Source organism: Mustelus asterias, chromosome 4 (genome assembly GCF_964213995.1).
Source record: "Mustelus asterias chromosome 4, sMusAst1.hap1.1, whole genome shotgun sequence".
Lineage (NCBI taxonomy): Eukaryota > Metazoa > Chordata > Chondrichthyes > Carcharhiniformes > Triakidae > Mustelus > Mustelus asterias.
Window position 1 is genome coordinate 75,368,054 of NC_135804.1, and position 18,645 is coordinate 75,386,698.

The 18,645-nt window shown below is 44.2% G+C and overlaps 1 protein-coding gene across 1 annotated transcript in view; it reads left to right on the forward strand.

Annotated features, from left to right (window-relative positions):
- The window catches only part of LOC144493128 (gamma-aminobutyric acid receptor subunit alpha-1-like), a 454,514-nt gene that overhangs the window by 113,126 nt on the left and 322,743 nt on the right, over positions 1-18,645 (forward strand). The window contains exon 6 of the mRNA XM_078212030.1: positions 15,056-15,226. Coding sequence (XP_078068156.1) covers positions 15,056-15,226 — 171 coding nt within the window. The remainder of the gene's footprint in view (positions 1-15,055; positions 15,227-18,645) is intronic.

The window sequence follows — 18,645 nt, forward strand, 5'->3', positions numbered from 1 at the left end:
CAGTCTGGCTGGACCACACTGGAATACTGCGTACACTCTGGTTAGACCACACTGGAGTACTGTGCACACTCTGGTTAGATCACATTGGAGTACTATGTACACTCTGATTACACCACATTGGAATACTGTGTACACTTTGATGAGACCACACTGGAATACTCTGTACATTCTAGTTATGATGTGGAGATGCCGGCGTTGGACTGGGGTAAGCACAGTAAGAAGTCTCACAACACCAGGTTAAAGTCCAACAGGTTTATTTGGTAGCAAATACCATAAGCTTTCAGAGCACTGCTCCTTCGTCAGATGGAGTGGATATCTGCTCTCAAACAGTGCACAGACACAGAAATCAAGTTACAGAATACTAATTAGAATGCGAATCTCTATGGCCAGCCAGCTTAAAGGTACAGACAATGTGGAAGGAGGGAGCATTCAACACAGGTTAAAGAGATGTGTATTGTCTCCAGACAGAACAGCTAGTGAGATTCTGCAAGACCAGGGGGAAAGCTGTGGGGGTTTATTCCTGATTTGCCAGGATTCTGGTTGCAGCACGATTCAGATGAAGACCGTCCTATCGGAACAGGTCCCCTCTTCCCCAATACTGGTGCCAATGTCCCATGAATTCAAATCCATTCCTCCCACACCAATCTTTGAGCCATGCGATTGCCTCAATCTTACTTACCCTGTGCCAATATACTCGTGGCTCAGGGAGTAATTCAGAAATTATTACCTTTTTGGTTCTGCTTTTTAATTTAGCTCCGAGCTGTTCATACTCCCTCAGCAGAACCTTTGTTCCTGTTCTACCTATGTCATTGGTACCCACATTGTCTGTACCTTTAAGACCTGGCTGGCTTTAGAGATTTGCATTCTAATTAGTATTCTGTAACTTGATTTCTGTGTCTGTGCACTGTTTGAGAGCAGATATCTACTCCATCTGACGAAGGAGCAGTCCTCCGAAAGCTTATGGTATTTGCTACCAAATAAACCTGTTGGACTTTAACCTGGCGTTGTGAGACTTCTTACCATTCTAGTTAGACAACACATGAGTATTGTGTACACTCTGGTTGGATCACACTGGAGTATTCTGTACACTGTAATTATACCGCAGTGGTGTTTTTTTTTATTCGTTCATGGGATGTGGGCGTCACTGGCTAGGGCAGCATTTATTGCCCATCCCTAAGGGCATTTAAGAGTCAACCACATTGCTGTGGTTCTGATGTCACATGTAGGCCAGACCATGTAAGGACGGCAGATTTCCTTCCCTAAAGGACATTAGTACATTAGTGAACCAGGTGGGTTTTTATGATAATCAACAATGGTTTCATGGCCATCATTAGATTTTAATTCCAGATTTTTATTGAGTTCAAATTTCACCATCTGCCATGGTGGGATTCTAACCTGGGTCCTCAGAGCATTACCCTGGGTCTCTGGATTACCAGTCCAGCAATAATACAACTACACCACTGCCTCCCCAATGCCCACTGCCTCCCCTACTGTGTACACTTTGGTTAGACCACACCGGAGTACTGTGTACAAGTATTGTATATTCTGTTTAATTCTAGGTACCACTGAATTAGTCTGGTTGATGCCAGTTATATAGATTTTGATTTGATTTGATTTATTATTGTCACATCTATTAACATACAGTGAAAAGTATTGTTTCTTGCGCGCTATACAGAAAAAGCATACCGTTCATAAAGAAGGAAATGAGAGAGTGCAGAATGTATGTTACAGCCATTGCTAGGGTGTAGAGAAAGATCAACTTAATGCTAGGTAGACCCATTCAATAGTCTGATGGCAGCAGGGAAGAAGCTGTCCTTGAGTCGGTTGGTACTTGACCTCAGACTTTTGTATCTTTTTCCTGATGGAAGCAGGTGGAAGAGAGAATGTCTGGAGTGCGGGTGGTCCTTAATTATGCTGGCTGCTTTGCCGAGGCACCGGGAAGTGTAGACAGAGTCAATGGATGGGAGGCCGGTTTGCATGATGGATTGGGCTATATTCACGACCTTTTGTAGTTTCTTGCAATCTTGGGCAGAGCAGGAGCCATATCAAGCTGTGATACAACCCAGAAAGAATGCTTTCTATGATGCATCTGTAACAGTTGGTGAGAGTCGTAGCTGACATGCCAAATTTCCTTAGTCTTCTGAGAAGGTAGAGACGTTGGTGGGCTTTCTTAACTATAGTGTCGGCATGGGGGGACCAGGACAGGTTATTGGTGATCTGGACATCTAAAAACTTGAAGCTCTCAATCCTTTCTACTTCGTCCCTGTTGATATAGACAGAGGCATGTTCTCCACTACACTTCCTGAAGTCGATGACAATCTCCTTCATTTTGCTAACATTGAGGGAGAGACTATTGTCGCCGCACCAGTTCACCAGATTCTCTATCTCATTCCTGTACTCTGTCTCGACATTGTTTGAGATCCGACCCACTACGGTGGTGTCGTCAGCAAACTTGAAAATCAAAATGGAGGGGAGTTTGGTCACACAGTCATAGGTGTATAAGGAGTATAGTAGAGGGCTGAGGACACAGCCTTGTGGGGCACCGGTGTTGAAGATGACCGTGGAGGAGGTGTTGTTGCCTATCCTTACTGATTGTGGTCTGTGAGTTTGGAAGTTCAGGATCCAGTCACAGAGGGAGGAGCCGAGGCCAGGCCATGGAGTTTGGAGATGAGTTTTGTAGGAATAATGGTGTTGAAGGCTGAACTGTAGTCAATAAATAGGAGTCTGACATAGGTGTCATTGTTATCTAGGTGCTCCAAGGTTGAGTGCAGGGCCAGGGAGATGGTGTTTGCTGTGGACCTGTTGCGGTGGTAGGCAAACAGTAGTGAATCCAGGTAGTCTGGGAGGCTGGGATTGATTCATGCCATGATTAGCCTTTCAAAGCACTTCATCATGGATGTCAGAGCCACTGGATGATAGTCATTAAGACACACTGCTTGGTTTTTCTTAGGTACCGGGATGATGGTCGTCTTCTCGAAGCTGATAGGGACCTCAGGTTGTTGTAAAGAGAGGTTGAAGATGTCTGTGAATATCCCCGCCAGCTGATCCGCGCAGGAACTGGGTGCTCGTCCGTGTACCTAGTTTAGGCCAGTTATATACAGAGTGATTGGCTGGTCCAATTATCCAATGCTTTATAGGGTTGAATCAAGGAGGGGAAATGACTGATTTTGAACATTCTTACGTGATCAGGTAATAATGTGAGATCTCAATTTGGGCATGGATGTTTAATCTTTACCATTTCTTGTGTTTCTTTATTTGCTACTCACTGATTGTCCCTGTCCAATTACAGCCTTTTACACAGGATATGGGAAAGGGACTGATCTAATTCAATGTTTTTACAATCCTGGAGAGGAATCTGAACAAATTGTATAGAGCGGTGAAGGATTCTTATCCCATGGCTGATATGGAGATGAGAAATAAGAAGCAATGTTTTGCAGGAATGCATTCAACCACATGAGATTTATTTTGAGTCATTTATTAGACATTGGTACAGTAATAGATCGAGAATGACTCAATGTGGTTTGAATCAACAAAGGTCTTATTGCCAAAATTAAGAATAATATATACAACAAGGTCAGTCTGAATTACAACGCGACTGTTCGGACCTCTCAGGGACAAAGGAGGGGAATTATGCTTAGAACCCAAGGGAATAGGGGAGATCCTAAATGAATACTTTGCATCAGTATTCACAAAGGAGAGGGACTTGTTGACGAGGAGTGTCTCAGAGGGAGGTGTTGACCCGTTAGAGAGAATCTCCATTACAAGGGAGGAAGTGTTAGTTTTTTAGGTAACATTAAAACTGACAAATCCCCAGGGCCTGATGGCATCTATCCTAGACTGCTCAGGGAGACAAGAAATGTAATTGCTGGGCCTCTGACGGAAATCTTTGTCTCTTCATTGGACACAGGTGCGGTCCCTGAGGATTGGAGGATAGCGAATGTGGTACCGTTATTTAAGAAGGGTAGCAGGGATAACCCGGGTAATTATAGGTCAGTGAGCTTGACATCCGTCGCAGGGAAGGTGTTGGAGAGGATTCTTAGAGACAGGATGTATGCGCATTTAGAACAGAACAATCTCATTAGTGACAGACAGCATGGTTTTGTAAGAGGGAGGTCGTGCCTTACAAATTTGGTGGAGTTTTTTGAGGAAGAGACAAAAACGGTTGACGAAGGAAGGGCCGTGGATGTCGTCTATATGGATTTCAGTAAGGCATTTGACAAAGTCCCTCATGGCAGGTTGGTTAAGAAGGGTAAGGCTCATGGGATACAAGGAGAGGTGGCTAGATGGGTGGAGAACTAGCTTGGCCACAGGAGACAGAAGGTAGCAGTCGAAGGGTCTTTTTCCAGCTGGAGATCTGTGACCAGTGGTGTTCCACAGGGCTCTGTACTGGGACCTCTGCTATTTGTGATACATATAAATGATTTGGAAGAAGGTGTAACTGGTGTTATCAGCAAGTTTGCGGATGACACGAAGATGGCTAGACTTGCGGATAGCGATGAACATTGTCAGACAATACAGCAGGATATAGATAGGCTGGAAAATTGGGCGGAGAAATGGCAGATGGAATTTAATCCAGATAAATGTGAAGTGATGCATTTTGGAAGAACTAATGTAGGGAGGAGTTATACAATAAATGGCAGAGCCATCAAGAGTATAGAAACACAGAGGGACCTAGGTGTGCAAGTCCACAAATCCTTGAAGGTGGCAGCACAGGTGGAGAAGGTAGTGAAGAAGGCATATGGTATGCTTGCCTTTATAGGACAGGGTATAGAGTACAAAAGCTGGAGTCTGATGTTGCAGCTGTATAGAACGCTGGTTAGGCCACATTTGGAGTACTGCATCCAGTTCTGGTCACCGCACTACCAGAAGGATGTGGAGGCTTTAGAGAGAGTGCAGAGAAGGTTTACCAGGATGTTTCCTGGTAAGGAGGGTCTTAGCTATGAGGAGAGATTGGGTAAAATGGGCTTGTTCTCCCTGGAAAGATGGAGAATGAGGGGAGACTTAATAGAGGTGTACAAAATTATGAAGGGTATAGATAGGGTGAACAGTGGGAAGCTTTTTCCCAGGTCGGAGGTGACGATCACGAGGGGTCATGGGCTCAAGGTGAGAGGGGCGAGGTATAACTCAGATATCAGAGGGATGTATTTTACACAGAGGGTGGTGGGGGCCTGGAATGCGCTGCCAAGTAGGGTGGAGGGGGCAGACACACTGGCACCGTTTAAGACTTACCTGGATAGTCACATGAGCAGTCTGGGAATGGAGGGATACAAACCAATGGTCTAGTTGGACCAATGAGCGGCACAGGCTTGGAGGGTCGAAGGGCCTGTTTCCTATGCTGTACTGTCTTTGTTCTTTGTTCTACTCGGCTCCCCTTGTTCCCATTGTGAGTTGCATGGTACATGCCCGCCGATAAGATTGATAAATTGGCTGAGCATCCCACAATGACAATCCCCAGGGTCCGGCCCAATCACGTGACCCTCGGGAAACTCCTTAAAGGGCTGTGCTACTACATCCTTCCCCCTAAACTCTGAAATATATCTATGGTGGGAGGGGGGGTGGTGATGGCACAGTGATATTATCGCTAGACTATTAATCCAGAAACTCAGCTAATGTCACTCTGCATGTAACCAACCCGGGTTTGAATCCTGCCACGGCAGGTGGTGGAATTTAAATTCCATAAAAGATATCTGGAATTAAGAATCTACTGATGACCATGAACCATTGTCGATTGTCAGAAAACCCATCTTGTTCACTAATGTCCTTTAGGGAAGGAAATTTGCCATCCTTACTTGGTCTGGCCTACATGTGACTTCAGAGCCACAGCAATGTGGTTGACTCTCAACTGCCCTTAGAAATGGCCAAGGAAGCCACGCAGTTGTATTAATCGCCACAAAAGGAATGAAACCGAGCAGACTTCCTAGCAATGGCACCGAAAAAGACAACGGCAAGGCAAACAGCTCTGTTGACCCTGCAAAGTCCTCCTTATTAATATCTGGGGGCTAGTGCCAAAATTGGGAGAGCTGTCTCACAGACTAGTCAAGCAAAAACCTGACATAGTCATTCTTATGGAATCATACCTTACAGATAACACCCTAGACACCACCATTACCATCCCTGGATATGTCCTTGTCCCATTGGCAGGACAGACCCAGTAGAGGTGGCGTAAAGTTGGGAGGGACTTGCCTTAGGAGTCCTCAACATTGACTCTGGAACCCATGAAGTCTAATGGCTTTAGGTTAAACATGGGCAAGGAAACCTCTTACTGGTTACCACAAACCGCCTTCCTTTGGCTAAAGATTCAGGACTCCCCCATATTGAATACTTGGAGGAATCACATAGAGTGACAAGGGCACAAAATGTACTCTGGGTGGAGGATTTTAATGTCCACCAGCAGGAGTGCTCTGCTGCAGCACACTGATCGAGCTGGTCAGGCCCTAACTGCTTGACTGGGCCTGTGGCAGCAGTGTGTACTATCTACAAGATGCACTGTAGAAATTCACCAAAGATCCTTAGCCAGCACCTTCCAAACCCATGACCATTTTCATCTAGAAGGACAAGGGCAGCAGATACATGGGAATACCACCACCTGCAAGTTCCCCTCCAAGCCACTCACCATCCTGACTTGGAAATATATCGCCATTTCTTTACAGCTGCTGGGTCAAAATCCTTGAATTTCCTCCCTAATATCATTGTGGGTCAACCCACAGCACATGGACGCATTTCAAGAAGGCAGCTCACCATCACCTTCTTAACCGCAACTCGGGATGGGTAATAAATGCTGGCCAGCCAGCGATGCCCATGCCCTATGAATGAATTAAAAAAAGGAACAAAGAGCAGGACTGGTAAGGCCCACAATAGGATTTAAATAAAAAGGATAACAGGAAGAACCACTAGAAAAACTCATCAAAGATTTAATGACTTGAGACATTTTTGGAATTCTTCTGCCTTGAATGATTCGCCATTGTCCAATACCACTACTTCTGGAATGCCATGGATAGCGACTATCTTCCTTAATTTGTCAATGGTGGCCTTGGCTGTTATGAACTTATTGCGTGTCCTGCCACTTGGAATGTGTGTCTACTAGTATAAGAAACACATGACCCATAAATGGCCCAGCAAAATCTGTAAATTTATCCCAACAACCACCCTCCCCCACTCACCACCAACCCCCTCCAACACTCCATCTTCAAAGGTTATTTCCGTACTTCTACTTTGGTAGGTTTTTAACAAGTCTGATTTCTCTCACTCTGCCATCCTTGCATGACCATCTTTTTTACTTTTAACAATACAAGGTCTCTTTCTGTCCACAATTTATGTGATAAACGCACCAACAAGGCACATGACTGTAGAGCCTGTTGAACTTTTATGAAGGCTTCCTCATTCTTCTCCCCTTTCCCATCAATGGTGTTTTATGGCATTTAAATGGTCATTGGATAAACATATGGATGATATTGGAATAGTGTAGGTTAGATGGGCTTTAGATTGGTTTCACTGGTCGGCGCAACATCGAGGGCCGAAGGGCCTGTACTGCGCTGTAATGTTCTATGTTCTATGTTTTTTAACAGCTGGTGAAGTGGGGATAAAATGACAGAAACAATTTTTTAAATAGTAAGTGACCATACCCAGAAGTGACTTCAGCTCTGATACATCTTTTGGCTGTAGACCTCCTTGATGGCTTTTACCTTTTCTTCCATGAGGTGTAGACCTGCTGACTTCACTATAAACCCAAAGTAGGTGACCTTTTCTGGTTGAAATGTACATTTCTCCCGTTTCAGCCTAACCCCTGCTTCCTTAAACATCTCAATATTTCTTCTAAATTCGATCCATGTTCTTCAGGTGAGGTACCAGTGATCAGTACATCGTCCAAATAAACCATTACATAGGGGTTGCCTTGCAAGAGACTGTCCAGCATACGTTGGAAAATGAGGCAAACTGATAAGACTCCAAGAGACAACCCCAACTCCAGCTGCTGATCGGCATGGCTGAGGTCAAATTTAGTGTATTTTAAACCTCCTGCTAGTTTAGCATAGAGATCTTCAATTCTGGGTATGGGGTTGCTGTCTATCTGTGCTCCCCTATTGACAGCTCCCCTATTGACAGTTAATTTTATCCCCGCAAATTCTTACAGTCTGATTCGGTTTTAAAATGGGGACGATGGGTGCAGCCCTTTCAGAGAATTGTACGGGTTTTATGATACATAAATCTTCCTCATTGTTCGACCTAATTGTTCCACTGGAACAAAGTAGAGAGGGAGCGATTCGTGTCAGGAGTGGCTGAGGGTAAGAGTGATTTTTTTTTACCTTACTTTTTAGCGGAGTTTTTTTTTCAGTTAAACAGGAAACCGGAAGTAGGCCGCAGGGAGGCCTGGGAAGGTTTTTTTTTTCTTCCCAATAAATTTGAACGGGGAGGTAACCCGAGACTCTACACAGGTAGAGTCCCCCACCCTCCCCCCTCCTCTAACCTAAAAGAAAAGACTCGGAGTGAGAGCAGATAAGCTTTTTTTTTCTCTCTCTTTCATTTCTTAGTAAGGGAAGTAGTAGGGATGTCAGTGCAGGCAGTGCAATGTTCCTCCTGTGGGATGTTTGAGGTGAGGGACACCAGTGTCCCGGCTGAGCACGCCTGCAGGAAGTGCACCCAATTTCAGCTCCTTGAAGACCATGTTAGGGATCTGGAGCTGGAACTGGATGAACTCAGGATCATTCGGGAGGCAGTGGCAGCTATAGATAGAAGTTACAGGGAGGTAGCTACTCCGAGAAATGATGATACGTGAGTGACGGCTAGAAGGGGTAAGAAGCAGTCAGAGCAGCGATCCCCTGGATCCCCCGTTCCTCTGTATAACAAGTATTCCGTTTTAGATACTGTTGGGGGTGACGACTTAACAGGGGTAAGCCCTGTTAATTCTGGAAAGTGTGAAAATAGATAAGTCCCCTGGGCCGGATGGGATTTATCCCAGGATTCTCTGGGAGGCTGGAGAGGAGATTGCAGAGCCTTTGGCTTTGATCTTTAGGTCGTCATTGTCTACAGGAATAGTAAGAAGTTTAACAACACCAGGTTAAAGTCCAACAGGTTTATTTGGTAGCAAAAGCCACACAAGCTTTCGAGGCTCTGAGCCCCTTCTTCAGGTGAGTGGGAATTCTGTTCACAAACAGAACTTATAAGACACAGACTCAATTTACATGAATAATGGTTGGAATGCGAATACTTACAACTAATCCAGTCTTTAAGAAACAAAACAATGGGAGTGGAGAGAGCATCAAGACAGGCTAAAAAGATGTGTATTGTCTCCAGACAAGACAGCCAGTGAAACTCTGCAGGTCCACGCAACTGTGGGAGTTACAAATAGTGTGACATAAATTCTGATTCTAGGATCGCATGATAAAGACTCAGGAGGAAAAAAGCAGAAATATTTATGTGAAATAGTGTGACATAAACCCAATATTCCTTTGGACTCATGGTGAACAATCACTGAAACAACTCTATGATGACATCAACAAGTTCCATCCCACCATCAGGCTCACCATAGACTACTCTCCGGAATCGGTTGCATTCTTGGACACGCGCATCTCCATTAAGGACGGTCACCTCAGCACCTCACTGTACCGCAAGCCCACGGATAACCTCACGATGCTCCACTTCTCCAGCTTCCACCCTAAACACGTTAAAGAAGCCATCCCCTACGGACAGGCCCTCCGTATACACAGGATCTGCTCGGATGAGGAGGATCGCAACAGACACCTCCAGACGCTGAAAGATGCCCTCATAAGAACAGGATATGGCGCTAGACTCATTGATCAACAGTTCCAACGCGCCACAGCGAAAAACCGCACCGACCTCCTCAGAAGACAAACACGGGACACAGTGGACAGAGTACCCTTCGTTGTCCAGTACTTCCCCGGAGCGGAGAAGCTACGGCATCTCCTCCGGAGCCTTCAACATGTCATTGATGAAGACGAACATCTCGCCAAGGCCATCCCCACACCCCCACTTCTTGCCTTCAAACAACCGCACAACCTCAAACAGACCATTGTCCGCAGCAAACTACCCAGCCTTCAGGAGAACAGTGACCAAGACACCACACAACCCTGCCACAGCAACCTCTGCAAGACGTGCCGGATCATCGACACAGATGCCATCATCTCACGTGAGAACACCATCCACCAGGTACACGGTACATACTCTTGCAACTCGGCCAACGTTGTCTACCTGATACGCTGCAAGAAAGGATGTCCCGAGGCATGGTACATTGGGGAAACTATGCAGACGCTGCGACAACGGATGAATGAACACCGCTCGACAATCACCAGGCAAGACTGTTCTCTTCCTGTTGGGGAGCACTTCAGCGGTCACGGGCATTCGGCCTCTGATATTCGGGTAAGCGTTCTCCAAGGCGGCCTTCGCGACACACGACAGCGCAGAGTCGCGGAGCAGAAACTGATAGCCAGGTTCCGCACACACAAGGACGGCCTCAACCGGGATATTGGGTTTATGTCACACTATTTCACATAAATATTTCTGCTTTTTTCCTCCTGAGTCTTTATCATGCGATCCTAGAATCAGAATTTATGTCACACTATTTGTAACTCCCACAGTTGCGTGGACCTGCAGAGTTTCACTGGCTGTCTTGTCTGGAGACAATACACATCTTTTTAGCCTGTCTTGATGCTCTCTCCACTCCCATTGTTTTGTTTCTTAAAGACTGGATTAGTTGTAAGTATTCGCATTCCAACCATTATTCATGTAAATTGAGTCTGTGTCTTATAAGTTCTGTTTGTGAACAGAATTCCCACTCACCTGAAGAAGGGGCTCAGAGCCTCGAAAGCTTGTGTGGCTTTTGCTACCAAATAAACCTGTTGGACTTTAACCTGGTGTTGTTAAACTTCTTACTGTGTTTACCCCAGTCCAACGCCGGCATCTCCACATACAGGAATAGTGCCAGAAGACTGGAGGATAGCAAATGTTGTCCCCTTGTTCAAGAAGGGAAGTAGAGACAACCCTGGTAATTATAGACCAGTGAACCTTACTTCTGTTGTGGGCAAAGTTTTGCAAAGGATTATAAGAGATAGGATTTATAATCATCTCGAAAAGAATAATTTGATTAGGGATAGTCAACACAGTTGTGTGAAGAGTAGGCCGTGCCTCACAAACCTTATTGAGTTCTTTGAGAAGGTGACCAAAGAGATGGATGAGGGTAAAGCAGTTGATGTGGTGTTTATGGATTTCAGTATAGCGTTTGATAAGGTTCCCCACGGTAAGCTATTGCAGAAGATACAGAGGCATGGGATTGAGGGTGATTTAGCGGTTTGGATCAGGAATTGGCTAGCTGTAAGAAGGCAGAGGGTGGTGGTTGATGGGAAATGTTCATCCTGGAGTTCAGTTACTAGTGGTGTACCGCAAGGATCTGTTTTGGGCCACTGCTGTTTGTCATTTTTATAAATGATCTGGATGAGGGCGCAGAAGGATGGGTTAGTAAATTTGCGGATGACACTAAGGTCGGTGGAGTTGTGGACAGTGCGGAAGGTTGCTTCAGGTTACAGAGGGACATAGATAAGCTGCAGTGCTGGGCTGAGAGGTGGCAAATGGAGTTCAATGCGGAAAAGTGTGAGGTGATTCACTTTGGAAGGAGTAACAGGATTACAGAGTACTGGGCTAATGGTAAGATACTTGGTAGTGTGGCTGAACAGAGAGATCTCGGTGTCCATGTGCATAGATCCCTGAAAGTTGGCACCCAGGTTGATAGGGTTGTTAAGAAGGCGTACGGAGTGTTAGCTTTTATTGGTAGAGGGATTGAGTTTCGGAGCCAGGCGGTCATGTTGCAGCTATACAAAACTCTGGTGCGGCCGCACTTGGAGTATTGCGTACAGTTCTGGTCACCGCATTATAGGAAGGATGTGGAAGCATTGGAAAGGGTGCAGAGGAGATTTACTAGGATGTTGCCTGGTAGGGTGGGAAGGTCTTATGAGGAAAGGCTCAGGGACTTGTGGTTGTTTTCATTTGAGAGAAGAAGGTCAAGAGGTGACTTAATAGAGGCATACAAGATGATCAGAGGATTAGATAGGGTGGATAGTGAGAGCCTTTTTCCTTGGATGGTGATGGCTAGCATGAGGGGACATAGCTTTAAATTGAGGGGTGATAGATATAGGACAGATGTCAGAGGTAAGTTCTTCACTCAGAGAGTAGTAAGGGCGTGGAATACCCTGCCTGTAGCAGTAGTGGACTCGCCAACATTAAGGGCATTTAAATGGACATTGGATAAACATATGGATGATATTGGAATAGTGTAGGTTAGATGGGCTTTAGATTGGTTTCACTGGTCAGCGCAACATCGAGGGCCGAAGGGCCTGTACTGCACTGTAATGTTCTATGTTCTATGTTCCAGCCTCCTGAGCTTGATTTCCACTTTCAGGCGAAGGGTGTAAGGCACTGGATGGGCCTGAAAAAATGTAGGTGTTTCTTCCTGATCCAGATAGAGTTGAGCTTTAGCTCCCCACATACATCCTATTACATCTCAGAAAACCTCAGAATATTTGTACAATAACTCCTGAAAACCTCCATCCCTCAGGTTTAATATTTCCAGCCAGTTTAACCAATCATAGCCCATTAAACAAGGTCTGCGACCCTTGATTACCAAGACCAGTAGCTTTGCTGCCTGGTTCTGATATGTCACTGTTACTGTTCTGCATCTAAAGTTCATGGTGTCTCCCCAGTATATGTGGACAAAATGAGCCGCTGTCCTGAACCACTACCTTCCTTGTGGTGAGGAGACTCCTACAATGACTTTCTCTGTCGTGGTTTGATTGAAATGAGTGCTTGCTGGGCTGCTTCAGGGGACAGTTAAGAGTCAACTAGGTGCAGTGGGTCTTAAATCATGCATAGGCCAGACCAGGTAACAATAGCAGATTTCCTTCCCCAAAGGACATTAGTAGTGAACCAGATGGGTTTTTATGACAATCTTGTACTTATATGGTAACTATTACTGAGACTCACTTTTCATTCCAGATTTACTAGATTAACTGATATGCACTTCGCGAACTGTTCTGATGGGAATTGAACTCAAGTCTCCAATTCAACAGTCCAGGCTTTTGGGTTACTAGTCCAGTATCATAATCACTGGAATAGAGGAATGGAATAAATGACCTGGGAATGCTAGTTGTGGTATTTTTAAAGGATAGGCTTGCAGACCACAAAGGTTACAAACAAACAAGAGTTTTATTGGAAAGGTGTTTACTCTATATGCTGTTAGGATAGACTACCTGTTTGCACTCATGAACAGCCGATGGCATTGTCAATATGTCACCAGATCGGACTCTTAAAGTGACCTTGTTCCAAATAGGAACAAACATGAATACACAACACTTTCCTCCCCTTCACATCAAAGATTCCTGCAATGAAACACAATATAACATTAACAATCAAAATTTTCAGTATGAACAATGAATACACACAATAGTCAATAAGTTAAACATTTCAGAGGATATCAATTTCTGGGTGGTTGTTAGCGAACCTCAGATGTCTGGATTTTCATGTTGGCTGTAACCTCTGGTGTTTTTGTTCAGTTCGGATGTCATCTGTAGTTGTTTCAAGCGGAGTTGATGTAGGATTTGGAGGATGACCTCAGCTGAGGTCCTGTCTTCCACAATTGTTTCTGATATTGTCAGGTTCTGAGGAATGTTTAGGTCTTCACTTGGCACAGTTCGGTGTGGACTCTCGGTTGACTCTGTTTCTGGCAAACTAAAAGTTGGTCTGTATGACCTCTTCACATTGCATCATCCCAAGTTTGAATAGTGTAGGAGACTGGTCCTGTCTGTGCTAATCTGATAGCAGGTATCCACTTCTCACTGGTGGTCTAGTTCCTTTCCAATACTTCCTGATCTTTCTTAAAAAACGTGATGTTTAGTTAGCCCTGTTCTCACATCACAAAACCTGACTTTCCTGTTTCCTCTCAACAATTTCTCTAGGCGGCTTCAGTAAATCAAACGCTGTGCATAATCGGCATTTTATCATGAGGAATGCCGAAGAACTTTAGATTGTCCAATGTGTTGTATTCGTGTATGTCATCAGGAATTGGCTTAGTCATTTAGACATTGATCCTTGCTCATGAGTTACCTTCAATGAATGCTTCATTGTCTGAACAAACCTTTCAGCCAGTCCATTTGTAGCAGGATGAGAAGGAGCGGATTGGATGTGTTAGATTCCGTCCTCATTTAGTGTTATTCAGGGTGTCCAAATCTTACAGAAATCTCAGTCTTTCTATTGTTCTTTTTGAGGGCATAGTCTTCATAATGGCGACTTCCGGCCATTTCAAACCACAATGAAAAGCATTTGTCCTTCCAATGGTTCAGCAGAATCTATATGAACTCTTTGCCATGGCCCTTCTGGTCATTCCCTTGGGTGTAATGGTGCTAATGACGGCAGGTTCTGAACTTATGTACAAGTCTAACACATATTCACTTACTCCTCAATTTCGCTATCCAGCTCTGGCCACCAAAAATAGCTTCTGGCTATCTCTTTCATCCTTACTATCCCACAATGGTCTTCATAAAGTTGGTTTAGGAAATGTTTCCTTAGCAATGCTGGAATGAGAACCCTCATTCCCCAGAGAAGACAACCAGCCTGTAAAGATAGATCAAGTCTTCAGGTAACATATAGCTTCAAGTCTGGGTTTGTAGGATTATTAGAGATGGTTTTGTGAATGATTGTTGTGGGAATTAGTGTTTCTCCTGGCTGTAAAAAATGTCCGTATGCTGACCTATGTAAGGCATCAGCACTTCCTCTCAAACACCTGCACTTGTAACTTCCCTAGCATTGTCTGTCGAATCAGATAGATTGATCAGATCCCAAACTGATTCCATCATACATGGGGCACCCATCCTCTTCACCCTGATGGGAGTGCTCCCCTGAAACACATGCCTTCACTTCTAGGAGGAAGGGCAGGTAAGTTGGTTGCCAGTTGGTGATGGGATCCTTCAATATTCTCTCAACTTCCTGGGCCCAACAGACGTTTCCTAAAACATTCTTCTCTGGTTGTAAATATGCAGCTTTGTTTTCTTCACTGCAGGAACTTTCCAAAGTTTTTGGAAAAATAGATTGATTCTTTATGTTCTTAGATTTTCCAAGAAACATGCCCGCCCAGCACCAACAGAGGGGAAGGACAACATCACCATCTTCACCAGGATTCTAGACCGTCTGTTAGATGGATACGACAACAGGCTGCGGCCTGGGCTTGGAGGTAAGAATCACAGCAACTCCATTTAGTCAAGCAGCTGAGCTAATTTTAAAAAATATTCAAAGTCTGGTGCACACTCTAACTTTCTATTCCACAAGCTATTTAATAAGATACATATTGTTCAGTGTGGTGAAATGTTCAAAACCCAGAAGGTGGAAGTTAATAAAGTTACAAATTAGAAGAGATCTCACAGAATGTTTTCCATCCAATGAGCAGCTGAATTTCTAGGAAAATCCATTGATGCAGCAGTAAAGATGGACTTCTCTGGGAACTACCACGGTGGCAGCTCAATCTTCCCTTATCAAGGAAATTAGGGATGGGCAATAAATTCATGTATTGACAAAGATACCAACATCCCATCAATTAATACAAAAAAACTTGTCGAGTAAATGCATACCTGGAAGCAGGGGTTGGAGACAAGGTAGAAGGATATTGGGATAAAGTCGATTGATGAGATCCAAGTTTCTGGTCAGCAGATGTGTTGAAGGATAGGGTGAGTAGATGAGATTGAGGGACAGAGTGAGTGGTTGAGGTTGAGGGACAGGGCAAGTGGATGAGGTTGAACTGAAGATGGGAAAGTGAGGTTGATTGATTTGGTTTATGGGGTTGAGGGATATGTTACAAGTGTGGCACACAAGGTCGTCTTTGATTCAGAGATTTGAGGGCTGACACTGGAGTGGGCTGTTAGGGGAGTGCTACACTGTTAGTGCTGCCATATGTCAGATGAGATATTAAACTAAGTTTCCATCTGGTCTCTCAGATGGTCATAGAAGATCCCATGTCATAACCTTTCAAAATTGTAATGAAAAATTGCAAATGTCACTACATTGTTTCAAAGTGTTATAAGAAAGAAACAAAGGTTTCTTTACAGGATTGCTAGTCTAATGTCAATTGCAAGGTGGTTACTGGAATCTGCTATTAGGACCAAAATGACTAAGCATCTCAGCAACTATTGGATAATCTGAGAGCCCATACAGCTCTGTAAATTTTCAAACTTGTCTCACTGGCATAGTTGAATTTTTGTGAGTCATATTGGAGTGTCCATTGATGTTACTCCCAGAAGTCATTCACACAACAGGACATGGGCAAAACTGAGAGTCTATGGAATTCGGGACAACCTGTTGAGATGGATAGGGAACTGATTAAGAGGTCGGAAACAGACAATAAGAATAATGGCCCAAATTGACTATATGTTACCAGTGGTGTCCTTTTAGCACCTGAAGATTTATTATATTTAGAACTTACTAGAGAAAAATAGTTCTAAATTTGCTAATGGGACAAAGTTAGGTGGCACTGTAAGCAATGTAGATGAGCACGTATAAACTCTGGTCAAACCCATTCTGCAATGTTATGTTCAGGTGCAGATTCCAAACAGGATGATGTATTTTGAGTGGAGATTCACAAGAATGAGACCAGAGCAAAAAGGATTCAATTATGAGGACAAATTGCCATATCTTTTCTGGAGTATAGAAGATTAATGGGGTGATATAACTGAGGTGTTTAGGATGATTAAAGGATTTGATTTGGTAGATGTTCCTTTGCATTGGAGAATCAATCCAGTATTTAAGAAATTGAGGGAGGAACACAGAGATTAAAGACCAGTCCATTTATTGTGAGTTGTGGGGAAGTTACTGCATTCTGTCATCAGGATATGGGCTGGATTATCAATTGTTAATGGGGGGCGGAAATGGGTGTGGGTACAGTTTGAAAGTTGCATTTCCAGAGGGTGACTCCGGATGGATCTTCCCAACTCTAGGATAATTTATAATTTTCTGAAAATGTAAATGGGTGGGGGGGAGGTTAAACTGACATGCCACAAATTAATGTCTCCTTCAGGAATAGAGTGGTATATCTACATTTGGAGCAAACATGAAGTTAGAGGGCATGGTATGTTGGGGTTAGAAGATTTTTGTGAAAAATCTCTCCTAAAGACTGGGGGTACTGTGACAACTGGAATTGCCAATTTTTGTTGGGTAAGGGCAACAGGGATATGGAACAAAGAAAAGACATGATGGGCTGAAGGGCCTCTTGCTGTGCTGTAAAACTCTATGACTAACATAAATGGAGTTCAGGTCTCAGAAGTCACAAACTAATTGAATAGAGGAACAGGCTGAAGGGGATGTTTGGCCTCCTCCTGTTACAATGTAATTGGGAGACAGCTGAAAACCCTCTGGAGAAAGATTGCATTTCATATTCTTTGAAGTGACTGTGCGACTGGATTAAATGAGAACTAATGCTTTCCTTTTGAACGAACAGTTTGAAGGTGTGACAGGCCATTTTGCTGCAGTCAAAGCAGATGGACAGCTTCATACAGATATTACCAGCTTTAACAAGTATGTTTAAATAAAAGTAATGGCACCATTCATTTACTGAGTGACATTCTCAATCGCTATATTGCAACACACAAGGTCATTACAATAAATCAGTCCTTGTTCAAAAATTAATATCCATTGCCTACCTTCTCCTGCTCAGCTTCCAATATACCCAGACTCTGGCTGGAATTTTCCACTTATAATAACTTCAAAGGTGACTCGTTGTAGTGTAAAGTTATAAAGAGTTTATTACCAATGATAAATAGATATATGCAAACAAGAGTCTGACAGAACTGAATACATGTCAAATTTCTTCTCCTCTCTGGCTCCAACTGAGTATCCTCCCCGACACAGGACACACGCCCTTGCACCTGATTGTCTTGGCTTCCTGCGCTGCCGCTCCATAGTGGCCAGCCCGATTACGTGGCCCTCAGGGATTGCTCCCTTAAGGGAGTCACACTACCACATTCCTTCCCCCCATAACTCCTGAGTTCACGTATGAATGAAACAAAAGGAACATCATTATACGTAGGCATGCATAAGTCAACAAGACATCAGGAATACCCAAGGAAAAACTCATTGCCTCAGTCACTGAGTGTTTGAATCCAGTAATGAACATATTAATGGTCAATTGTTTCAACTGTGCAGGTTTGGACAGTGGTTGTACTTGGACAGTGTATTATGTGGACCAGCTTAACTGATACCTGGGGATCTCTTGATGAGACGGCGGCACGGTAGCACAGTGGTTAGCACTGCTGCTTCACAGCTCCAGGGACCTGGGTTCAATTCCCGGCTTGGGTCACTGTCTGTGTGGAGTTTGCACATTCTCCTCGTGTCTGCGTGGGTTTCCTCCGGGTGCTCCGGTTTCCTCCCAGAGTCCAAAGATGTGCGGGTTAGGTTGATTGGCCATGTTAAAATTGCCCCTTAGTGTCCTGAGATGCGTAGGTTAGAGGGATTAGTGGGTAAAATATGTAGGGATATGGGGGTAGGGCCTGGGTGGGATTGTGGTCGGTGCAGACTCGATGGGCCGAATGGCCTCTTTCTGTACTGTAGGGTTTCTATGATTCTATGAGACACAGCAGCGGTATGAAACAAAGCTCTGCTTCAGGT